At 34.1% G+C, this 27,252-nt stretch overlaps 1 protein-coding gene across 10 annotated transcripts in view; it reads right to left on the bottom strand.

Annotated features, from left to right (window-relative positions):
• VPS13B (vacuolar protein sorting 13 homolog B) overlaps positions 1-27,252 on the bottom strand; it is a 740,094-nt gene that overhangs the window by 650,032 nt on the left and 62,810 nt on the right. For 9 of the 10 annotated variants that reach the window (XM_029923832.1, XM_029923834.1, XM_029923835.1 and 6 more), the window contains exons 8-15: positions 23,146-23,414; positions 18,700-18,795; positions 18,104-18,226; positions 17,491-17,628; positions 16,475-16,562; positions 9,629-9,820; positions 5,784-5,953; positions 2,306-2,500 (exon numbers count right to left, since the gene is read on the bottom strand). In XM_029923832.1, coding sequence (XP_029779692.1) covers positions 2,306-2,500; positions 5,784-5,953; positions 9,629-9,820; positions 16,475-16,562; positions 17,491-17,628; positions 18,104-18,226; positions 18,700-18,795; positions 23,146-23,414 — 1,271 coding nt within the window. The remainder of the gene's footprint in view (positions 1-2,305; positions 2,501-5,783; positions 5,954-9,628; positions 9,821-16,474; positions 16,563-17,490; positions 17,629-18,103; positions 18,227-18,699; positions 18,796-23,145; positions 23,415-27,252) is intronic. The other variant, XM_029923833.1, reaches the window with a different exon arrangement.

Here is a 27,252-nt window from a genome sequence, read left to right as displayed (position 1 = left end):
TCCTCAAAAAACTATCAATAGAACTCCCCTATGACCCAGCAATAGCACTGCTAGGGATTTACCCAAGGGATACAGAAATACAGATGCATAGGGGCACATGCACCCCAATGTTCACAGCAGCACTTTCTACAATAGCCAAATCATGGAAAGAGCCTAAATGTCCATAACCTGAGGAATGGATCAAGAAGATGTGGTATATATACACAATGGAGTAGTATATGGCAATGAGACAGAATGAAATCTGGCCATTTGTAGGAAAGTGAATGGACCTCGAGGGTGTCATGCTAAGTGAAATAAGTCAGGCGGAGAAGGACAGATATCGTATGTTTGCACTCATAGGTCTAACAGGAGAAACCTAACAGAGGGCCATAGGGAGGGGAAGGGGGAAAGAGACTTGGGGAGAGAGAGGGACACATAAGACACATGAGAGACTACTGCATACTGAAAACGAACCAAAGGCTGAAGGGGGAGGGGGAGGGTGGGAGGGGGCAATGGTTATGGTGGGGGGCACTTGTGGGGGAAAGCACTGGGTGTTATAAGGAAACCAATTTGACAATAAACTATTAAAAATATCTAATAAACATCCAATCACCAATACAATTAAAAAAAAATATTAAAAAAATACAATAACATATTCAAGACTCAAGGTTTTACTTTTTAAAGAATTCAATATTCTTAATGTCAATGACAAGTTTTTCTATATATAATATTCCTTCTCTGCTCAACACCAAACTTCCTGGAACATTTAAATTACCCATTATAGATAGTTCTAGTCAACTTAACCAAAATATAAAAGATATCTGGCTAAAAGACATGTTTGTGTATCCCAAAACATAACTTTATCTAGATTATACTATAACCTTTACATTACCCGGAAATTTAAGTGAGCTTTTAACATATTAACAATAGTAGTAGTAAACAACTATCCCAGTAACTTTTAGGTCAATATGGAGGACAACCATATTGGTGACCAATGGCTTTGGTGACCATTCTCCTTAAAGATGGGACATGCCTTATTCATCTTTAATGTTGAATGTCTGCAGTAGGTAAAGAACTTAACATTTACCAAATTGATGAATCCTACACAAGCAGAATACCTCAGAAAGGTTAGTGAACTGCCTAAAACTAGTCCTGTTTCCACAAAACGAGGCAAATATTCTCAACATTATAATCTGAGTCGTCAAAAAATATTTTTAAAAATAACTTCAGTAAATTATAAGAATGCATAGAGAGCACAAATATAAAATATTACCTATATATCTAGCTTTCAAAAATACTTTCTACTACTCTCCACATGACATAAAACATTGTGATAAATAATTTCAATACCAGCTCCTATGAATCACACTGTCCTGTGTCCACGCCCTTTGAAAGAGGGTCACTCTTTCATCAAGGGAGTCTGCACCATCCTCTAAAAAATGGGATTTGCATGGACTTCTAGGAAATCATGTTCTTCTACTCTACATGATTAGAAAACAAATTTCAACATCTTAAACTAGAGGTGATCTAAAACTGCTACATTGATATTGGTTTCCTAAGAACTTGGAAACATGGAACAATAAAATCAGGAATATGCTTTTAGAGTCCTCTAATTTTGGAGTAATTTACATAAAATTTAGTGCACTTTTAGTACTTATGTTTAAATTGAAGTTGGTATAGTTTTTGTAGTCCATAAATGAATTTGATTAGATATACATTGTCTCTACTTAGACTATACATGTGTTTGCTTAGCAAAACTACTTATTACTCAACATTTGCACTTATGTGCCTATAATGGAATGCATTATATTGCAAAACAAATATGGAGGAGCTGAGCAAAGGCTCCCAATAATTTATATAACTTGATTTAAGGCATTAAGAGTTCTCCCTTTGTAATAAGAAATTAATAACAATTCAGTGAGAGGAAAGTAACTAAAAAACAAATGTGCTAATCCTTTATAAAGCTTTATCTCACATACATGCTTTCCTTGAAGAAATTATAAGGTTTTTAAAACATCCTTATAAACTAAGTGGTCCTTCACACTAATAATTACCATTGATGACATACAAAATCTTCCAAAATCATAATTAGCATTATCTTGTAAACATCATGCCATTAATCCCAAATAACTGAAGTCATAACTTTAAAATAGGTGTACCTCTATTTAATTATGTTGAATAATGAATACATCTATTTGTATCATTTAAATCTTATCTTATGGAATACTAAATCTATGAAATTACAACTCCAGGAAAAAAAATCTATGTAATTAATTCTCTGAAAGCCAAACAGATACTAATAAGCAAGAAAATTCACTTTTCCTACCTTAAGGTAACAGTGTGCATAACAATAATGAAGCAGATTATCAGATGGGTGGGAAAGGCTGCTGACCACATGCACCAATTGTTCAGCATACATTGGCACAGAATGTTCCAGATTAATTTTATCCACCAATATCTGAATGGATGGCAAAGGCCGAAGAGACTGGAAGTTTGTAGTATTCATGAAGTTACCTGAGTTCTAGAAAATAACAGAGTTCAATTTTTATTTCAGGAAAACAGTGATTGGTGTGCAATGTCCTCTTACAAAAGTCTCAGATTGGCATATTTTACAATGTTATCAAATCAATCTAGAAATGATGACTTTCTATGGGACTCTCTTACCACAACCACCTTCTATATATTTTTAAGTATGTTCTATATTGCAAAAAATGCATGTTTACTGTAAAATTATTACTATCCATTTAGCTCAACTATGTTTTCAATCAACTGGAATAGATCATTAGATGTGCCTTGGCACATTTAAAGGTGTTTTCCTAAGCTCAACCATTCCCAAATATTGTCCTAGATATCTCAGAGCCAGCCACCATCTGTCCTCTTGCCCTTCACTCACATTTAGATGACTAAGGACCAAAAAGACTACACACACAAGAAGCAAAATTTGCAGGATGGAAAAATCTCTGATCCACATCACATCTACTCATAATACATGCTGTAAGCTCATAAAATCCTAAGAATTTCAAATTTGTCTTGGTACTTTCAGTGTTACAGAACCTTCCCAAATAAGGAAGCTTTCCAAGCTTCCAAATAAATGCAGGTAGGTGGCAAGATGTCCAGAGTAACAACTCTGAACAGCAAGCAACCCCTTCGGGTCTTAGAAGTAACTTACTCCCTTAAAATCCCACACTGTCATTCTCAAAGGAACAGTATGACCTTCCATCCAGATTTACATGAAAATACGTGGGAAGAGTGGTTTCACAATTTTGTCCGTCTGTCATTGTCACAATAATTGGGGAGCCATACTAGGATTTAGCAGGCACTGGTTAAAGATGGTAAAAGCTACACAATACTTATCCAGTCTAAAAAGTCAACAGCACCATTATTGAGAAACACTGTGCCTAAAATTGAGTAAGTTGAATGTGCCGAACATGCTTTTATGACTGCTAATTTTTAAACAACTGCTTTTTAAGCAATTACTTTACTTTTTCAAGTGATTTTATTTTGGATTACTGAGGTATAATACATATGGTAAAGCAAGCATTAAGTGAAGAACTCAACAAAATTTTACATCCGTAACTACCACCCATTTCAAGCACTCTACAAGGCTCCTCTTGATCTCTTCCCAGGCAATATACCAGATCGCAGCCAGAGGTAGCCAATACTCATTCTCATTTCAATTACCACAGATTAGTTTTGCCTATTCTTGAACTTTATGGAACCATACAGTACATACTTATGACTGCCTACTTTTATTTAACATACCATTTAGAAAAATTATCTATGTTGTTCTATTCTCGAAGTTAACACTTATCATTACAAAATAACTATTTTTTAAAATATTTCTTGGTCTTAAACTCCACATTTTCTGAGATTAGATTAGCCATACTGTTTTGCCCCTTGATTTGCATTTACATGCTATATCTTTATCCATCCCAGTCTTTCTAACTTGTGCTATAGTTTTGAGTTCCAGAATGTTTTGGTTCTTTTTTTATGGACTGAGGTCTCTTCTGAAACCTTCCACCTTTTTGTCTCTTTCTTGAACTCATTAATCATACTTGAAGTTCATGTCTAATACTAATATACTTTTTCTCCATTGAAATTTTCCCCAGATGATCTATTTACCCACCAGTGCAACTGTAGGTGGATGACAGGGCACAAACACAGAAAATGAAACTATTGTATCAGAGTCACTAACTCCCTATCGTGTTTCCACGAGTTGTTCTTATTTAAAGTTAGGACAGTTTTTATTTCTATAATTATCATGATGTAGGTATCAAAAGAAATATAACCAAAACAACAAAGATAACAAATAACATCTTATTAGGTATACGGCAAACACAGAAAGCAATACATTGTGTATGGCCTAAAACAAATATTAGTCATCCAGGAGGTCTTCACTGACAAGAATAGTAATTACTGGGTTCCTAATATGTGCACAATGGTTCATGTGTATTATCTCACTTATTTTAATTTTTTTTAATATTTATTCATTTTTGAGAGAGAGAGAGAGAGAGAGAGAGAGAGAGAGAGAGAGCAAGCGAGCGCACATAAGCAGGGGAGGGGCAGAGAGAGAGGGAACCACAGAATCTGAAGCAGCAAGCTCCAGGCTCTGAGCTGTCAGCACAGAGCCTGATGTGAGGCTTGAACTTGTCAACCACAAGATCATGACCTGAGCCAAAATCAGACGCTCAGCCGACTGAGCCACCCAGGTTCCCCTATCTCATTTATTATTAAAAATAATTCTAAGAACTAAGTACTGTAAAGGAACAACTCTGTGCCACCCTGACAATCTTACACAAATCCATGTAGACCACAAAGGCAAGGTGTAGCCACAGCAGACCTAAGCCTTGGTAGAACATCCCATGACTCTCAGAACATGAGAAGGTAGGTGGTCTTGCAAAGAGCTTTTTTTAGGTTTTGTTTTTTCAGGGCACCTGGGTGGCTCAGTCGGTTGAGCGTCCAACTTTGGCTCAGGTCTTGATCTCGCAGTTTGTGGGTTCAAGGCCCGCATCAGGCTCCAGGCTCTGAGCTGTCAGCTCAGACCAGTGCAGGGCTCAACCCCATGAATTGTGAGATCATGACCTGACCCACATTTGGACACCCAACCAACTGAGCCACCACAGCACTCTACTTTTGCAAAGAACTTCTAAAAGACCACTTTGCACCTTCTTCTCTTGAGGGAGATTGCAAGGAGCATCCCTCATTTGGGTGACACATAGGGTTTCCACTTACTTCTCTCAGTGTACAGCTCTAGCTATACAATTGCTAGATGAATTGTAGAATTGAATTCTGGACAATAGGGTACCTTACCATGTATGCTGCATGTCATTTTGGCCCTTTGATTTCAAGGTTGTCCTGAAAGGGACACGGCAAACTGACACCATTAATCATTTGTTTTTGCTGTCTACATGTAAATAATAAACTATTTGACTCTATCTGGGCTTGTTGCTTCTTTACCAGCTAGCCGAATTTGTCAGGCCACTTGAAAAATATTTTTATTCTTGTTTTTCAGAAATAAGTTTAGAAACAAAAGCAAGGTGTCATAGTTTGTATATGGACTGACCTCTATGCCCATGCTCAATATTTCTTTGTACAGCATTAGCTTGAGATTTAAAAATATACATATATATGTATATATACATATACACACATAACTTTCTAAGAATTAACAATCATATTTACATTGCTTTATCACCATGGATAACTATACAAGCACTTACTCTTTTACTCAATCACCTTCCTTTTAGCATAGGACCTGCAAATATGCATATATGAGAAATAAAGTAGTGAACTGTAAAATATACCTTTTCTCCCATAATAACAGGCAACAAATGATCCAACAAGTTGAATTCAGCCATGAAAATAGTGCAGGTACATTTGAGAAGAGTGATACTTGTGTGTCGAGTAGGAATATATTCCTCCAAAGACGCCACTTCTTCTGGATTCAGTGTGGTTTTATTTTCATCCTTAATATCTAAAAAAAAATGCAAATACAATAAGTGATTTAAATAATTTTAAATAATTGAATAATTAATTGGTTCCCAAATTTCTACCTTAAAATTGTATTTTTCAACAATGAAGCAGTTGAAAAATAATGTTTACCTTTAACAAATGTTACACTGCTATAGAATATAAACTTATGCCTTTACTATATGAAAATTTATATATTTGAGTTTAAAATATTTTTTTAATGTTTTAAAGAAACTTTTAATCTCGTTTGTTAAAAAAAAAAAAAAAACTTCTGGTCATTAAAACACCATTAAGATAATGCAAAAGCTAGCCACAAATTGGAAGGTATTTGTTGTAGTTAGATGTACTCAGAGCATACTATCTACTGAAGGACTCAGAACATACTAAAAAATGTTTAATGCAAAACCTTACAAAATCATTAACAAACAATTCAATAGAAAAACAGGCAAAAAACATCTGAACAAGCAAAAGATAATATATCCAAATGGCCCAAAATTCTATCAAAATAGATAACATCATCAGGTATCAGATCAATGCAAATAAATGTAATAGTATTACAGACCCATTAGAATAGTTAAAATAAAAAGACTAAGTGTTGGCAAGCATGCAGACCAAACATCAGAAAACTTTTTACATGCAGAGCCATATAGCAAATATTTTACGCTTTGTGGGCCATATAGTCTGTCACAAATACCCAACTCTGCCACTGAGCACAAAAGTAGCCACAGACAATACACAGCTGAATGAGCATGGTTGTGTCTTAATAAAACTTTACCTATAGAAACTGGATTTTTAATTTCATAGTGTTCATCTGTCATAAAATATAATTTTTATTTTTTCCAACCATTTAAAACATAAAACCCATTATCAGCTCATCTACTGCACAAAAAGAGGCAGTAAGTCATAGTTTGCCTAGCCCCCAGTCAAGATCAATTAAAACTCTTCAAACTGCTGGTAAGAGCGCAAAGTGGTTAAACCACTTGGGAAAACTGTCTTGGATTATCTTCTAAAAGTGAACATATGCAATCCTTTTACCTAAATGATCTCACTCTTTCGTGCCCAACAGAAATGAGTACACGTTTACCACAAGGCATGTACTAGAATGTTTGTGGCATCATTATCATAATAACGAAAAACCAGAAACTACTCACCAACAATAAAATGGATAATTAAGTTACAGTATATTCATACATAGGGACACTATGTAACAATGAAATAAATCTCATAAACATAATGTAAGCTCAGGCCAAAGACAAAAGATACATACTGTGTGATTCCTTTTACATGAATTAAAAAACAAGCAAAATACCTAAATCCATGGTGTTAGAAGTAAGGAGCGTGGTTACCCTTGGGGTCAGAGGAGTAACCAGAAGAGAGCACAGAGAGGACTCTGGAGTGCTCCTGAGTTTCCATTTCTTGAACAGGTACACAGATGTGGTTAAGTCTGCAAATTCACAGAACCCTTAGGTTTTGTGTTTTCCAAGATGCATAAACAGCTCAAAAAAGTTTTTAAAAAATGGATAATCGAGTACTTAAGGTTTAAAACCTATGCACTCATATCAAGCAGCTCTTACTTTGCACAGTTTGGGTATGTATGAATTTGTTACTTTGAGTTTTAAAATGCCAGTCCCCACCCCCACCCCCAAAAATGCAGTTCAAGTATCAGTTACCACAGTATAATAACTACATAAAGTACAAGACTTACTACTAGTTCTTTAATCCACAAATCATAACACAAATAAAAAATGTGCATCATAATCAGTGGTCAATCATGTCACTTCTTTCAAAGTCTGTCAGGTTCGGTTAGTGGTATCTCATACCTGTTATTTAACTCATGTATAGACAGCAAAGCATTAGTTGTATTGCCTCCTTGTTTACCAGTGATAAACCTATGTGACATTTAACAAAATGGGTAATTTAAACAGAACTGGCAACCAAAGATGAAAGTGCAGTGAAGAAACAGACTGGTGACATATAAGGGGGGTTACAGAAGAAATAGGTGACTGTGGGAATATTGATACTGTATCACTGGAGAGACGTGCTATGCAGCTAGGGGAACTCAGTGAAGACAAACTTACTGATGTTCATGAGGAAAGTGGTTTTGATAAAAAGTATAAAGATGTCTGAAGATGTCCCAGAGGACATGATACAAACAAAACACTTCCCATTAAAGTAACTCTCAGAGGTGCTCACAACATTTAAAGTGGACAGGAATCTAATCCGAACGTGGAAGTGTGACAATTTGCTAAACTGTTAAGAAGGAAAATCACTCGATATTCTAAGTTCTATGGCAAGGAGACCAGCACCATTTAAACTACTCTTAATTTTTTCTTTTACAAGAAACTGCCAAACTGTTTTCAGAGCGGCTCTATGTTATATATTCCCACCAGCGATGAATGTGTGACCCAGTTTCTTCACATTCTCCCCAACCTTTGGTATGATCACTGTCTTTTATTTTGGCCATTCTATACATACTATCCTAACGCTTGTAAGAGTGTCTGTAAGGGAGCAGGCATTCAAGCAAGGTGCAAGAAATGAACACATAAACATGTCAAGCACCTATATGCACTAGGCACTGCGTTATATGCTATTACATACACTTATCTTTGAAAGTTAGTCCTATTAGTGTAACATTTAGGAGAACAGTAAAGTTGCAATGACAAAGTGAAATTAAAAAGTTTGAACAGCAGCAGTTTACTTCTTTAACACAACAATCTAGTCTAAGGGGCCCAGGGCTGACACAATGCTACCACTCTACCATAGACCTAGCCCGCTCCCATCTTGTTCTGTCATCCCAGAACCCAGCTTTCATGTCACGGTCAAAGATGGCAGCTCCAGCTCCTGCTGTTATAATTTCTTCCAGCCAGAAGGAAAGGGAAGGAAAGGAAGGAAAAAGGCAGGCTTGCACTTTTCCTTCCGTCCTGGTAGCCAGAACCTTGAGCATGAGACAATACTTGGGATATATCATCTTTATTTTTAGCATAAAAACTTCTATCATAGAAAATTTCTTTTCCAATAAAATAAGAGGCTAATGGATATTGAGGAGACAATTTAACCATCTCTGTCACAATACTTAAACTCATTATAGAGACAGAAAAATGAAGAGTCAGTAATGTTATTTAAATTTCCTAAGGTTAAGAAGCAGGAGTCAGAATTCAAACCAAAGTCTGACCTCACAGGGGTCCATTACTATGCTATTATGCTATTATGCTACTATGTCCTACTCTCAATTGCTGTGTTTTAGGAAACCATGACACCTTTATGCCATGTAGAAGAATTTAGGTGCATAGCAAATTCTTTTTTATGAGTAAGACCTAAATCTCTTTGAATGCTAAGTGTGTATGTTTAGAGTCCATCTTCATGTCTGTTCCTCTGAATCCACTTAAGGGAAGAAAATGATAGATTACAGGGATATTTTAGGAATACACAGTGGAAAGAGTCCCAAAAAGGTATGGCAATAAAATACTGGCAAATAAAGTACTGAAACAAATAATTTCCAAATCGTGACCTCTCCCATAACTTCTACACACATATATATTCTTTAAATTAACAATAAAATACAAGAAAAGCAGATAGGCCAACTAAACTAAAAAGTATAATTTAGCAAAATACAACAAATTGGACTATAAAATCATTCAAATCAATTACCAGGAGATTCAAAATTAAGCCAAAAACAAACCTGGCTTTAGTCCACTATATGGTTCATACTCATGTTCCAAGGCACAAACAATCATTTTCAAAATTCTATGTACTGCGCTGCTATCCAAACGAAAATCTAGAGGACCTATAACAAGGCTTTTGGTAGACTTCTCCTGAACTATTCCCGTATCTTCACTTTTCCCTGAAGAAAAGTCTTGTTGATTTGCAGAACCTACAAGAAGCCAAATCTTATATTAATATTTTAAGCAATCAGATATACCAATTTTAATATTATTATCTTCTTAGCTTATAGCTTAATGCCTTAATACCAATTCTTCATTGGCTGAATACATGGAACACTGCCCATCTATAATTTTCTCTATACAGATGAGACTGTATCAACAACAAAAAAACAATGATTCAAATAACAATTATCCCTGTAATCTATTTAATATTACAAGAAGTGCTATAAAACTGAAACAGTCATTCTTAGAAAACTATTCTCTAAAATCTAACTGGCCAATTAATATACAATAATTCTATACACAATACTATTATGTTGACTGGAAAACATGAGTGAAGGAAGTTGCATGTTACTATTTTATCTTAGAAGTATCAATGAAAAATAGGTTGTTTACAATTACATGTTCAGAGGGTACTGTAAGAGGTGTATACTTGACTATGGAAATGAACAAGATATACTACTTGCTTTAAACTTTTTCTGGAATAAAATTATTACAGCCATGCTTCATACTGCAGAACCCAAATTCTTCAATCCCTTATCGCCCGATATATTGAGAAGGAACCAAAGGCTATCTTCTAAGAAAAATCTTGGCTCTACCTACAGGTATTTCTCCCTGTGTAATATGTACACTCCTTATACTAGAGATTCACTTTTAAAACATAAATCATCTGTTATAAGTGACAACATATGGTGATTTATAATTCTTTAATTTTTTTAATGTTTGTTTATTTTGGAGAGAGTGAGAGAAAGAGCACAAGCAGGGTAAGGGCAGAGAGAGAGAGGGAGACACAGAATCTGAAGCAGGCTGCTCTGAGCTGTTGGCACAGAGCCTGACACAGGGCTCAAATCCACAAGCCATGAGATCATGACCTGAGCTGAAGCCAGATGCTTATCAACTGAGCCACCTAGGCACTGGGTAATTTTTTTAATTCTTAAGCCATTTAGTTTATTCAAACAAAATAGGAAAGTAAGGCTTCCTAGCACTAATACCTTTAGAATCTAGAAAGGCCCTATTAAACACAAAAGTCCTGTATCTACACCTTCTAATAACTTTTTCAATACATTTCTGTAATTTCAAACAAAGGAGTTCAGTTCAATCTTTAGTCTCAGTGCTGTAGACAAAAAAAATTATTCATATATTAAGGTGACCACACACAGACTTAAATATCACATCAAATAAAACATACAAAGTTAATCTTATACATGATATGCATATATATTATATAAATAATAAAAATATATATAGACAATAATACTGAGTCACATTAGAAATTAGGTATAGGGGCACCAGAATTGCTCAATCAGTTGAGCGTCTGAATTCAGCTAAGGTCATGATCTCATACATTCATGGATTCGACCCCACATCAGGCTTTGCACCACTGAAGCGCAAAGCCTGTTTCAGATTCTGTCTCCCTCTGTCTCTGCCTCTCCCCCATTAGCAGTCTCTCTCTCTCTCTCTCTCTCTCTCTCAAAAATAAACATCAAACTAATTTTTTTAATTAGGTATAAAAAATATACCATTCATATTAACAACCACTGCCTTTCAGAGCTAAGCCAAGTAAGCCTGTTAGGGAGGGTAACTTGATGTCAGAACAAAAAAAATTTTGGTTATAAATTACAATATGCAAAATCACAGAAAATGCCCTGCTTTGAGTTCCATAATGGCTATTAGGGCTTCCTAAATAAATGTAATTTTATCAGACAACCCTTTTTTTTAGTCCTCAAATTGTCTCTAAAATAATAGCAGCCCATAAGCTTCTATTTTTTTTCCAGATAATACAACTTGATTACAAGGCAGTTTAAATTTAGATGCCAGTGGCTTGCCTGAAATGTAAAATTGCAGTGGGCTTTTAGCTATATCTTTTCAGCAAGGTGTTTACTAAACTACCCTCAAGATGTTTGGGTCAAGCCAGCCCCTGAATGTTTGGCTGCTCTTATTAAAAGACAACACAACATCCAGGTAGCCCAGTAAAAAGAAAGGACTTCCCAGTCTCCCTGTGACAGCCAGAAGCAACAGCAACTACACTGCCCCTCTCTTCCCGTATGTACTTTTATACCTCCTGACTGAAAACCATTCCTCTTCCCATTCTGCAAGCCACCAAAACTACCCCACCACGCCCTGGTCCTGTCCCTGTACGCCTACCCCCAGCTGTCCTCTTTCCCTAGAGATTCACCTACTTTCTTCACCCACGGCTTCTCATTAGAGTTTGCTTGTAACTTCTCCCGTAGGAGTCTTTTTTTTTTTCTTTAAAGAAAAAAGAGTCTGTTTTAGCTCTACCCTATAAGCTAGAAAATTAATCCCTACCCAAAATAATGTAGGAATCAAGAATCCTTCTATTCCACCATTCCTTTCCATTAACACCAACACTGTTCCAAGACATCCAGATTCAAAGAAGCAATGAACCAGGATGCCTCTCTCTCATCCCTCCCCTCAATCCAGTAACTGAAGTGTTTCAATTCTACCTCTTTATAGCTCTCTAAAATTCTTCTTTTGTAGGTTATCGTTTCAGCTTTTATTTCAGGTCCATAAAAATGAAGTGCAATAACTTCCCAAGTAAAAAAAAGATTAGAAAGGCACTAAACATAATAATTCCAAGTTATATTAATAAGAAATATTTCAATTTAGTTTGTAAAACACTAAATGCTTTCAGGCAGCGTATCAAAAAAATTACTGTCAGAAGATGCTTATCAATATCAAGCTGTAGCACAGGAAATTTAAATGAATTTTTATTTATATGCCATTTCATTAATGTGGGTAAAGTACTAACTACTATGTCATTTATCACAATAAAAATAAATGTAAGGTTTTGGTACTGCATCCTAGTTTTTGTACTGCATACTAGTTTCTTGAATTTATTAGAATACTATCATGAACTTATTTTAACACACCAATCATCTACTTTTGATATTTCAGAATTCACTACAAACTTTGTGAAATTATTAGTGTAATATGCACTTAGATTAAATTGAGGGTATTTTGATAATTTGGACTACATCAACAAATAAATGTCAAGTGACCCAAACCAAGCATTTTAGATAAAATATTTCTTTAAATTATTTAATATTAATCTCTTGTGAGAATCCAAAATACTTTTCTTAGGTTCATTCTACAAATGTCTTGTCTCAAGTAATCAAAGAAGAAAATCTGAACACAGTAGTTATGAATGCAGGCTGTACAGTCTGACTGGCTCGTTCAAATCCCACAGAATAGGTGTGTGATGTTGACCAAGTTACTTAACTTGTCTAGGACTAACTGTTTTCATCACTCGTAAAATGAGGAAAAGGTTATCTTTCTCTACGGTTATTATGAGGATTGAATAAGCTACTACATGTGAAACACTCAGAATAGCACCTTCCATTTAAAACCATTTAATAAATATTCATTACCATCATCACCACCATCACTGTATTATAAATGAATATAGAATCACAATGAGAAACAAATAATGTTTGTTATGTAGAATCACAATGAGAGACAAACATATAAACACAGTTACCTAAAAGCAGGCAAGGAATAAACATATTATTGAATAAATGAATAATTTTTCAAGTACATGCGACATTCACAATGAACAGTGAGATTTTATTTTATAAAAAAAAATTCCCTGTTTGCACAACTGAGAAAGTAGATGTATAGTAGGCCCAAATGCAAGAAAATAATTACCACAAATCTCACAACAGTAGTTTCCTCTGGTGAGGGAGGGAGGTGAATGTGATAAAAAAAGAATGCATAGAATGCATATTGGATGTGGATACTGTCCTACTTCTTGGCTTGCTATGGGGAATACACAGGTGTTTCATTTATAATTCTTTGCTATTCTGTACATAAATGTATGTTTGTATGTTATAACCTAATAGTTTGTAAAAAGTTAAGGACTCAGGAACACCTGAGTGGCTCAGTTGATTATGTCCAACTCTTAATTTTGGCTCAAGTTATGATTTCATAGTTCATGAGTTCAAGGCCCATGGTGGGCTCTGTGCTATCAGTTCAAAGCCTGTTTCAGATTCTGTCTCCTTTTCTCTCTGCCCTTCCCCCATTAGTGCTCTCTCAAAAATAAACATAAAAAAATTTTTATTATGTATAATAACATCCCATTCACATAAAGAACCACTGCCTTCCAGAGCTACACCAGGCAAACCTATCTCCCTCTAACCCTCCCTAGCTCTCGTTCTCTCTCAAATATAAATAATTTAATTTAATTAAAATTATAAAGTTAAGGATTCAGATATGTATAACATTGTATACTATTTATGGAACAGAAATATGGAAACTTTAACAGTTAACCAACTACCAGTTTCTCACACTGACCATATAGAAACAGTGTAGCAAATATAAACTATGTTTCCACAGTATATGTAACAAATAAAATTTTCATTGCTCAGTTCCCTTCCTTGAAGGATAGCTAGTTGATACTCTACCTCCTAAAAAAGATACCAAATCGACAGCACGTGCATAAGACTCCATTCTAAGCCAGAAGAAACCTACCATTTTACATTTGGTAACTACACTACCGCAATTTATAAAGTTCTTAGAACACAGACTTTTTAAATAAAGCAATGCAAAGGCAGTGAGTGAAGGTTTCTATAATATAACTGTCTATTGAACACCTCTACCTCTGTGTCCACAGGTAACCCAAAACACATTTTATCTGTGGCTTAGTCAGTTGGGCATCTGACTTCAGCTCAGGTCATGATCTAGCGGTTCCTGAGTTCAAGCCCCACATGGGGCTTGCTGCTATCTACACAGAGCCCACTTCAGATCCTCTGTCCCCCCTTCTCTGCTCCTTCCCAACTTGTGCTCTCTCAAAGATAAATAAAACATTAAAAAAAAAAAAAAAACACTCTCTTCCTCCAAAACCCTTTCTTGTTTCTATCTTCCTGACTGGCTCCCCCATCCTCCAAGTAACTCAAGACCAAACTCTAAAACACAATATAAATTTATTTTTAAATAAAGCAATGCAAAGGCAGTGAGTGAAGGTTTTATGCACAGAATTAAATCAATCTGAAAGAGTGAGAAGCTGGAAGCCAGTAAAAATAAGTGATTAAAATCTAGAGAAAACAGCATATTGGATGAGAATGGCAACAGTGAAGTTTACAAGAAATAAATGAATTTAAGATAGATTTTGTAGATGAATTTTGACAATTCATTTTTTGTCAAGGTCAATTTGTCAAACTGATGAACCAAATGCTAGGAAAGGAGAAGTGTGTCGTAATGATCCCTAGGTTTCTGGCTTGAGGAACCAGAAGATAGGACAATGTTCCAAAACTGAAACTAGAAGAGAAGTAGTAGGTGGTCATAGGGATTTTAATAATTCCATTTTAACGTATTCAGTTTTGAAATATTTGTGAGACACATAAATAAAAATGTCAAGTATGCATTGGATATTTAATTCTAAATTGGAATAAGTTTGGACTAAAATTATAAATACGTACATAAGCAACGTATAGAAGGTACTTCAATCCATGGAAAAGAATAAAATAACTTCAGAAAAGAGTTTAGGGAAAAAAGTAAATCCAAGGTTTATCAATGAGAACAACATTTAGAAATCCATTACAAAAAGAGAAAGCAGAAAATTACTGCTCTTTCCTTCTGTTTTCATCTAACAAAACTTCAATATCAACTTCTCTCTGAAGTCTTTAATCCCACACACAAAAGTAGTCATGTTCTAACCTAGACCACTCTTGGCTCCCATTTATACTACTGTTCTTTTTTTCTTCAAAATTTTTTATGTCTTTTATTTTTGAGAGAGAGACAGTGCAAGCAGGGGAGGTTCAGAGAGAGAGGGAAATACAGAATCCAAAGACAGGCTCCAAGCTCTGAGCTGTCAGCACAGAGCCCAATGCAAGGCTCAAACCCACAAACCATGAGATCATGACCTGAGCCGAAGTCAAATGCTTAACCAACTGAGCCACCGAGGCACCCCTATACTACTGTTCTTAATGTGCTGTATACTATAATCATTTAAGTACATAAACACTACCTATTAGTTTATAGAGAAATGCTTTGGTCTTCTTAGCATTCACTATATCTAACTCATCACCTAACATAGAGGAATGATTTATTAATACATGAAAATTAACAATAAAAAAGGATGAACCTATGTTCACTAAGTTTTCAATATGAAAAAAAGATTAGAATAAGCACAATATAGTATATTGACAATCACATAAAATATCAATTAAATTTTTTTCATTTGACTGCTAATAAAAATAAAACATTAATAAAAGACTATGTATCCATAGTCTCCAGAAGAATTTATTTCCACTACTCTGCTTGAAACAACAGTTACTTAAATAAAAAGATCTATATAACCTTCAAATTTTTATTTAATACATAAAAGAAAATGTTTTTGCTTTCTGACAATATGAAATTTGATGTATAAAAATTTTACTATTTGGTACATAATAGAACTAAATCTAGCTGATTATATAAAATGTCTTCTTAACCAGCTACATGAAAAAAGGATTAAAAATCTAAGTGTCTAAGTGAATTCTAACATGATACTAAAATTACACCATTCCCCAAAGTAACAGAAGGTAAATCTGATATAACAGATGACAACCAGAGACCAACTGATTCTGAAGAATCATTTGTTTCTCTTGCTCAAGGAAAAGCAAATACAAAAAAAGCGACACCAGTACCTTTGCCACTGATGTTCTCCATTGTATACAGGTAATCCATGTAAAAAGCCCCAAACCTTTGCATTCCAGCTATCTCAGTGTATGTCTCCTGCCAACAAAGAAAAGCAAACAGAACACATTGTATAGAAGAGACCTCTGAGTTTAAAACCTTATAGGTCAAGAATCAGACACACATCCTTAGATGTGTATCAACTCAAAGGATTACCAAAACAAAAGAACAGAGGTTATCCAAAGAATTCACTTCTAAGAAAGGTAATGTTAATGCTGCAACAGACCACACAAAAGGACATCCAAAATTCTACTGAACATTTTGACCACTTTATCAATAATGTCTCGTTAATGAATACCTGTAATGGAATAACATAGTATACCCTTGACCTTTATCAACATGACAAAAATGTCCAATAATATATATACTCTCAAATATATTTAATCCTTAAATTATCCAGTATACTTAAATGAAACTTAAATACTAAAGATACGCTAAAATATTTATAATATATATAAGTATGCAGATTAAAATTAAATTCTTTATTAAACACAGTAAAAAGAGTTGAAATGTATTTTATTTATTCCATTATATTAACTTTCAGCTAATCTTTTTATTGAATGTTTAAATTTATTCCATAGAAGCACACTGGTTTTATATGAAATATTCAAATAACACTAAGATACATACATAGTAAAATGTGAAATTCTTCATCTCTTCGCATTAATCCCACACACAAAGGAACTAAAATTAAAAGACAACTCTAAAACTTTCCTCCATGACTATTTTAACATTAGAGAATAGATAAACCAAATAACTGGCTACATACTGTATATAAGTAGAGACCTTTGTGCACTCTTCCAACTTCTCTAAAGGTAGAAGTTGGACAAAAATACTCTAAATGGTTCAATAAACAACCAGCATTTAGAATATATGACTTAAGAAGAAAAATGGCAATCACAAGTATTCACACAAAGTATCTGCCCTGAAAGAGTCTAGAAACTGGCTCAACTACATATTCTCTAACCTTATGATGAGCTGCATCCAAGATAAATTCTGCACGAGTACCATTATTTTCTGGACTTCGGTAATCAAACAGTGAATTTGTAAGGTATGTCAAACCTTTCACACTCAAATTTTCACCGCAAATGAAGAAACAGGCTTCCTGAAAATCAATACAAAATTTCTTAACAGGAGGAAAAATTATTAAACTGTTAAAGAAAATAAAACCTTGGTTTTATAATACCCATTCAGTAGTCAATAGAAATCACTACAACTTGAAGTCCTATAAAAAGACAAGGAATGTTGTCTCCATTTTCACTGCCTATTTTGGCAAAGAACATTTTAACAAACCAAAAAGGAACTCCAAGTAGCTGCCATAAACAAGAAAGAAGAAACATTTATGAATTGGAAAGTATTTGGAACTACTGTCCAGGTGTTAAGTGCTACCAACTTTCTAAATTCCCCTGAGCTCTATAATTTCTTACAGGGGAAAACAGTAAAGTTCCTCTCTTAAGCCAAAGATATATGTAGTCTAACAGATTTTTTTTGGTATGGTTAAACACTTCAATAAGCACTTCATTATCCCTGCCTTCTCTTCAAAAAAAAAAAAGAGGGGAGAAGGGGAGATTTTTACTTACGGTTTCACTTCTATTCATATTCTCTTCAAAATCTTTAACACCCATAATTCCTTTAAGGCACATGGCTCTGCAACCTACAAAACCAATCTGGCAATCAAAAAAAGGCTCTCCCATCATAAGGGCCTATAAGAGGGAAGGAAACATTGAAACTAAGAATTTGAATTTCATAAAAATGTTATAGGCTTCCCTTGTAGAATTTCTAAATTAGGAGAAATAACTTCTTTAGGATTATGGCCTTTGCAAATTTATTCTCCTCAGATCATAAACCCTACTGAATTAAGAAATATCTTACTTGTCTCTGTATCCTCAAATCTTTGTACCCTCAATGACTGGCACGTTATGAACACTAATCTACACATACAAATGAACTCACACAAGTTAAATGAAAAACATGAAAGGAAAAATTAACACTCCATGTTACAGTAGAATCTTTGTTAAATATTTCAACCAGTACTACTGATGACTAAATTAGAAATATAAAACCATGAATGTATTGTAAACATACCACTTACGATAAAAGTGTGCATTTATTAAATATTAACTCTAAAAGCCATTCAAAACGTTTTAAAAATAAATGTTCAATGTTGAAAGATTACCTCAATGGTAGTTCCTTCTTGTTCCCAACATAATACTTCTTTAGATTTTACTTTCTGAGGGCTATAATAACTATTCTCAGCTTGCATTTCAGTGAGCTAAGAAACAATGTAAGAATATTAAGTAAAATTAGTATTAGGATAGCAATAAACTGTCATTATGATGATGAATTGATGGAAACAAGGCCAATTTTAAGATTCGGGAAATTAAATTATTAAGCAGGAAAACAGATGCAACAAAAACAGCTGTGACAGATTATCCATGGTATAAAGGTTGAATACGCTAGTCTAAACTCACATAGAGAATTTAAATACCATCTTATTTTTATTTAACTTCGTCTTAACAATATTGAGAAGGTAAAAGCTGTGTAAACTATAAGTCTCATAGTTATATAATGACTCATATTCTGCAAAAAATTTACATGTATTTTAACCTCGATTCAATATACATTCAACCAGGTTTAGTTCAATCATTTCCAAAATTTCTCCCAAATTTTTCATCAAAAAGAAAATTATGAAAAGACACAAATAGAGTCAACAAAACTTATTCTAGTTCTAGTCCGTAGGTGTTTACTTTCAAAGTATGTGTCTCATAGTATGTCTCAGATTCATTCAGTGATGCAAACACTTAATAGGTGACAGCCTGGTAACAAGTACTAATCAAGATGCTGCCGAAACAACTCTTGCACCCCTGAAGCTTACACACGTTACTTGTATGTATCTAAAAATGAGATAAATTATTTTCCAAAGGTACTTTTCTAAATGCAATGTGGTATCCTGGTTTGGATCATGTTACAGGAAACATTATAAAATGCAATTAAAATCTGGAATTTAACAGTAATACCCCAGTGTGAGCTTCCTAGTTTTGACAAATGTACAATGGTAGCATAAGATGTTAACAAGAGGAAAACTGAGTAATGAGTAAATGTGAACTCTCTGTACTTTGCAAGTTCTCTGTAAATCTAAAACTGTTCTAAATAAAGTTTTTATTTTTTTTAAAGCTATTCTGTCCATGTTTGCTAATGAGACCCTGCCTTAAACTCCTATGAAGTGGATGGATTCTTCAAACTTAAATGCAAAGTCTAAGATCACATTTTTTTAATTTAAAAAACAAAAACAAACAAACAACAACAACAAAAAAAAAACCCAGAGGTGCCTCATTTAAGTGTCCTACTTCAACTCAGTTCATGATCTCGCAGTTCATGAGGTTGAGCCCTGTGACGGGCTCTGTGCTGACAGGCTGCAGCCTTGAGCCTGCTTCAGATTCTCTGTCTCCCTCTCTCTCTCTGCCCCTACCCGGCTGAAACCTGTGTGCTCTCTCTCTCTCTCCCAAAAATAAACATTAAAAATAAGTCATAAAAACAATATTTAACTTATGTCAAATAGAACTTACTCAACCAGAAAGTTATTTTAAGCATGATAACTTCTTTATACTTAAAGTCAACTAATTATTCTCTTTTATAGCAAAGAGTTTATTACATAGGAGCCTTTATTTTTTAGATGCCTCTAGAACTGGTATACACAATGTTGCTATTTTAAAGTAAAATTCTATGAAATGCTCCAGTAAATTCAGTATTTTAAACTTGATCACCCTTCAGCTGTCTACAATTACTGTAGAGAAAAAGCAATTAATTGATTAAAAGGACTCAAACATTACAAGAACAATTTTCAACATGATTTTAAAATGCTACATTTAATTTGGCATGATTTTTGTTGGATTCGTATCAACTGTTCAGAATGCTAATGTAGAAACATGACCTTATTTTCTGACCAAAATATGAACCACAAATTAATTCCATACATTCTTTAAATCCAAGCTGAACAATGAATTCTAATGTTTTCTTCCTAAATATCAACATATTTCCCTTAGAGAAACCTTAGAGACATAAATGTTCAAAAAATATTTTAAATGTATTAAATAATGACAAGTACTGCCCCAAAAGTCTATAAAAGTTCTGCATATAAATACAAACTGTTCTGATTTTGTTTAATACAATTCTTATCAATGAAGAGAAATATACCAGAATTTCAAATTTGAAAGTAAATATACAAACATCACCAGAAAAGATAGAACTTTGCTAGCAATCCCTAACTTCCCTCACAAACTTAGATTAAAAGTAACTTTTTTTGTATCATCTAAAACTGGCAAAATACTACATACTTTCACTCATGTGTGGAATTTAAAATCCAAAACAAATGAATAAACAATAAGAAGAATCAGACCATAAATACAGGGAACAAACTGATTGGTGTCAGAGGGCAGGGGTATGGGGAGGAGGTGAGAGCAAAATGGATGAAGGAGATCGGGATATCCAGGGTTCCTGTTAGGGAACGAGTAAGTCAAGGGAATGTAAAAAGCACAGCATAGGGAATATACTCAATGATATCGTATAGCATTGTATGGTGACAGATGGTAGCTACACTTGTGGTGAGCACACCATAATGTATAAAGATGTGTAGAGAGATGTAGAATAACTTTGTCGTACACCTGAAACTAATGTAACATTGTGTGTCAACTATAGTTAAAAAACAATTACACCAAGAAAAATTGTAAGTTTAATGTAAGTTCTCTAAATAGTTAATTCATGCTGCTGTTACTAAGATACATTTATATACCTTTTAGAACTTAAGCTTGAGTGCTCGCTTCGGCAGCACAAATACTAAAATTAGAACTTAAGCTTGAATATTTATATTTATAATAAATACAATTACAATTATTAACAAAAACATCTATTAAGTGCAGAAGCGATCATATAATGAAAAAAATGTTTAAACAAAGTAAAAAAATAAAATTGACAATATATTTAATAATTGCTGGCAACGGTTGGCTTTTTTATCATATATTTTAAAGATTTTATTATTTTATTTTTAATTTTACAGAGTGATGCATATTCTCTTTCAAAGCTAGATCAGTGAATTTTAATCATGAAATTTATAATAAAAAATTTGTTCCACAGAAGAATTCATTAAAAAAATGATGTCACAATAGCACAGCTATTTTATCATTTTTGCCCCAAACTTTATTACCAAAATATATTTTAAACAAATTAAGCTCAACCTTTGCTAAAACTCACTTTCTACATTTTTCAGGATTTGTCATAATAGAAAATACTTAATGATTTTAATTAGAAAAGTCTTTAAAGATTGTACTTTAAAGTGTTTTTGTCTACCATCTGCTATAGTTATAAATTGTATAGCAAGATATTTCAAGCAGTTAAACAACCAAGTCAAATTAAAAACACCATGAAGGCAAAACTTGATTTTTTTTTTTTCCTGTTGCTACACTTCCAGAATCTAGCAAGTTACCTGGAATATTATTTCAGAGGTTGAACACAGGTGTTTATCTCCTTCAGAAAAATGCCTCCCTAATAAACCAACAAAGACCAATAAAATTGAAGAAATAAAATCTAAAAAAGAATCCCAAAGTTTTGGAACATGGAAAGCAGATGAGACTGGCAGAAGGATGGATGAATTTATTTATTTGTTGAATATACACCAGGCAATTTCCAAGCACTGGAGAGACCTTTGTAAAGTAGCCTTTTTAAAGACTACCCACTTACTGAGTTTAGTACACTACCAAAAAAAGAATATCCACAATTTTCTGAAAAGGCTGTTATTCTTCCATCCACTGATAAACATTTGGGTTGTTTCAACTTTTTCTTTAGGGCTTTTGTTTTATTTTATTTTTAGGTAATCTTTATACCCAAATCTGGGGCTGGAACCCACAACTCCAAACTCAAAAGTCACGTGCTCTACCAACAAAGCAAGCCAGGGACTTCAGGTTGGTTCAACCTTTTGACCACTGTGAATAATGTTTTTATGAACATTCATGTACATCTCTGTTTGAGTACTTTTGAGTATATTCCTTAGGAATGGAATTGCTGAGTCATATAACAACTCTGTATTTAACTTTTTGAGGAACCACCAAACTATTTCCACAGCAACTATACCATTTTACATTCCCAACAGTGTTCCCATTTGCTTTTAACCAACTCCAACTAAGATTCTGCCAGAGTCCAATCACTACTCTATTCAAGATCACCAACAATTCCCACAATGCCAGATCTAATGATCCATTCTCACAAATGACCTACTCTCTCAACTTGAAAACATTTATGGCACTCAGCTTCCAGACAGACACTCTTGGTTTTCAGCCTAACATTTTCAGTTTCCCACACTATCTCTGCCTCTTTTTTCCAAATACTTAACATCACAGTGCCCCAGAGTTTGGTCCCAGAACCTCTCTTTTTTTTTATCTATACTGATTCTCCCCTAAATAAAATCCTCTCAAATTTATATACCCAGACCAAACTTCTAATCTGAACTCTAGAAGTAAGGATTGCTAGACTATCTTTAAACTAGATCCTTTCCAGAAGTCAAAATTAATGCATTAAAGATGGAAGAAATATGAACAGCGAAAAGAGAAGGAAAAAAAAAAAAGGAACCTACTTTGAAAGTTACAGTTGCCTTTGTACAATAAAATCCTACAGACACGATAGGATCCTTCAAAGTCTGTGCTTTTTGCTGGTGCATGGCTGATGTAGGATCATTCCCCAGGAAGTCTTCCTCGCCATCATCATAACTCACAATTGCAGGCACAAATGACCAGGCCCAGGATACCCATCCCTGTGGCTGCTCATCGTCTTGCTGTGAATACAGTTCTTGGCCTTTGTACTGAGCAGGATACTGCGTATCTATTCTTGCTTCATCTTCAGCACCTAGCAAAATAAAGTCATTTTAAATAAATCAAGAGGATTTGATGAAAAGGGAAATTAGGAATGTAAATTCTATAAAACTATTTCTTCCACATCCTTCTTTTGAAACATAAAGTATGAACAGATTATGCACTGGTTATTATTATTTGAAGCCAGTAATTTATCACTACTACTAATTGTACAATTATATGTTGTACTATGTAAATCCCCTTTCAGAATCCACAATTAATGTTATACAAGAGTAGTTTATAACATAATTTTAAATGTATCTTATAAATACAAAGAGTAAATTCATTCTTTATCATTCCATTAACTAAAAAATACCTTCCAAAAATAAGATTTAAATGGTAAAATATAAACTGAGTTTTCTCAGAAACACAGTATTAGAAATCTAAGGAAAGCTCTTTATTTCCTGATGCACCCAATTAAAAAAAAAATGTCAAGCACTCCTAAGCAAAATGCATCCCCACCCCAGGGCACCTGGGTGGCTACGTTGTTTGAGCCTCTGCCTTATTTCCACTCAGGTTATGATCCCAGGTTCATGGGATCAAGTCCCTCATCAGGGTCTGCCCTGATGCACTAAGCATAAAGGCTGCTTAGGATTCTCTCCCTCTCTCTCTCTTCCTCCCTCTCCCCCTTTGCACTCTCCCCTGCTCATATTCTCTTAAAAAAAAAAATTTTAATGTAACACTTCCCAAAGTTATCCCTCAGAAGTATTATAATTATTCTTTATTATTTTTTTAAGTAGGATTCATGCAGATCTTGAACTCATGACCCTCAGATCAAGACCTAAGCTGAGATCAACAGCTAGATGGCTGACCAACTGAGCCACCCAAGTGTCCCTATAATAGAATTATTCTTATATAAAATTTAAAAAATAATAGTGTCAGTAACACTTTATTAGTGAGTAACAAATTATCTTTCCTATTCTATATATGAAAAAATTATAGCAAAGGACTTTCATTTGGTTAGAAATTGGCAAAAGATTCCAACCACTCCAACTTATGCCTCTTTCATCAAAACAAACTCCATCCCAGTCCCTTAACATTACCCTAACAATACAAACAAAAAACACGTATCATACAATTAAGGAGGGAAAAATCACTTTTAGAAAATTCATGGTATAATTCAAGCATATTTAGTGTTCAGTAATACATCTATAAAACACACACTCCATTAAATACCATCTGCATTCAGATCCACTGAATCTGAATTTCTAACCAGTTTTCTGGCTAAAATAATTTCATAACTTTTTAATCCTTATGACAGGGGACTCCTGGAACATACTATACTTAAAGGTTATGAAACAAGGCCATTTACCTGCATGCATTTGGGAAGGATAAGACTTAATAAGGTAGTAACTAAAGAATCTAAAATACAGTACACCATAGCCATTTTACTTAAATTATAAAAGGTACAATCCAGAAAATATTTTATATAATCTTGCTATTTAACCATAAATACTTTATCAGTTAGACATCATCAACGAATATCATCTCCATTATAAAACAAGTCAGGTCACCTCAACCCAGTTAGCAATGACCAGGTTGAGTCCATGAGCTGGATTCTCAACCTCTGCTGTCTCAACTGTTAAAACAGAGGAAACATCCCTAAAAGAGATCTGAAAAACAGTCACTATAGTTTATACTTAATATTAATTTAAAAAATTAAGAGAGATTTTGATGAAATTTTTCTAAGTATATATGAAAACTATAAACCCATAGGCCTAAAAACCATAGTGTGACATGTAGAAAGGATACCATGGCATATCAAAATCAAGGTGCTTAAAACTTTAGGAAGACATTCATAGGCTTTACCAGAGTGTCAGGGGAATCCACAGAACCCAAAATAAAAGGATCCCTGCTTTACAAAGATGAGAAAACTAATTCCTACTAATCTGCAAGCAAATAGTAGAGCTGCTATCTCCCTTTTAACTCTTCTTAGATGACAGAAGAGTTAAAAGAAAAATTTGTATTTTACAGTTAATCAAAATTTAAAACTCTGCTCAAGGCGCACCTGGGTGGCTCAGTTGGTAGAGACATCTACTAATAATGAATTAGGCAAGCCATGGGCTGGCAAAAATTATTCCCAAAAGATGTATATGACAACGGACTTGATTTCAGAATATATAAAATAAATCACAAATCAGTAACAAAACCTAAAAAAAGGTTTAATAAGGCAATATTTAACATATTCAAAAAGGTAAATATATTAATAGTCAATAACTACATGAAAAACTTCAAACTGAATAGCCATCAATGAAATGCAAGTTAAAACCACACTGAGATACCACAACACATTCATCACATGTGCAAAAAGTATAAAAAGACTCATAACACCAAATGCTGGCAGAGATGTGGAACAATTAGAAATCTTATACAGTGTTGATGGGAATGTAAAATGGCACACCATTTTAGAAAAAAATCTAATTATTTCCTTTAAAAAAAAAAAAAAAAGAAAGAAACCTAAACATACACTTCCACTGTTAGATATCTACCCAAGACAAAGAATAGCACATGTCTAGAAGAGACTGGTAAAAGAATGTCCAGGACAGCTTTACTTATAATAACCAAAACTAGAAAAAGTTCAAATATCTCAATCGGAAAATGGCAGAAATACACTATTGTATACTCACACAATGTATCTAGCAATAAAAAGGAAAGAACTACTGATATATGCAACATAGATGAATCTCCAAAATATTATACCTTCAAGACAGTGAATATACTCTATATGAGACCATAATGATGGACACATGCCATTACATATTTGCAAAAATGCACAGAACATAAAATACAAAGAGTGAAGCATGTGTCCCCTGGAGGAGATGTTGATAATGCTGGATGCTATGCACGTTAGAAGGCAGGGAGTATTTGGGAAATCTCTACCTACCCTTCAATTTTGCTGTGAACCTAAAATTGCTCGAAAAAATAAAGTATTAAGTAAAAATAATAAAAAGTAAAAAAGGATATTATGCTTAATGAGAGAAACCACAAGAGTTTATATGTATGATTTAATTTATATGAAATTCTAGAATGAGAAAAAAATTTGTTTTAATTCAGAACAGTGTTTTGCTGAGTGGAGATGGGAGGGTGTGCAAATGATTATAAAAGGACAAAAGAGAACTTTTTAGAGATATTGAAAATCTTTATCTTGATGGGTGTTGTATATCACACAGGTGTACACATTACACAAAACCTGGATAGTATACTTAAGTTTCATACATTTTGCATGCCTGGGTGACTCAGTCAGTTAAGTGTCTGACTTCAGTTCAGGTCATGATCTTAAGAGTTATTAACTTTAAGCACAGAGCCTGCTTCAGATTCTCTGTCCCCCTCCCAGTTCCCCCTCCCCCCAGTTCCCCCTCCCCCCTCTCATGTGTGCTTGCTCTCTCTCTCTCAAAAACAAAAATTAAAAAAAGATTTATGCATTTCACTTTGTAAACTATACCTTCAAAAAAAATTTTAGGGGCGCCTGGGTGACTCAGTCAGTTAAGCGTCTGGCTTCAGCTCAGATCATAATCTCACGGTTCGTGGGTTCGAGCCCTGCATCAGGCTCTGTGCTGACAGTACAGAGCCTGGAGCCTGTCTTCAGATTCTGTATCTCCCTCTCTCTCTGACCTTCCCCAGCTCACACTGTCTGTCTCTCTCTCTCTCTCTCTCTCTCTCTCTCTCTCTCTCTCTCTCAAAAATAAATAAAACATTAAAAATTTTTTTTAATTTTAAAAAAACATTAAGAAATATAAACACTAGTTAACAATGCAATGCTGAAGTCTAGGGGTGATATTGATATCTAAGTTACTTTGAAAAGCATCAAAAACACTGAACTGACAAAGGTTAGA

The sequence above is a fragment of the Suricata suricatta genome, chromosome 15 (genome assembly GCF_006229205.1).
Source record: "Suricata suricatta isolate VVHF042 chromosome 15, meerkat_22Aug2017_6uvM2_HiC, whole genome shotgun sequence".
NCBI lineage: Eukaryota > Metazoa > Chordata > Mammalia > Carnivora > Herpestidae > Suricata > Suricata suricatta.
The sequence above is the reverse complement of the archived record's forward strand: the minus strand, read 5'-3'. Positions and strand labels throughout refer to the sequence as shown.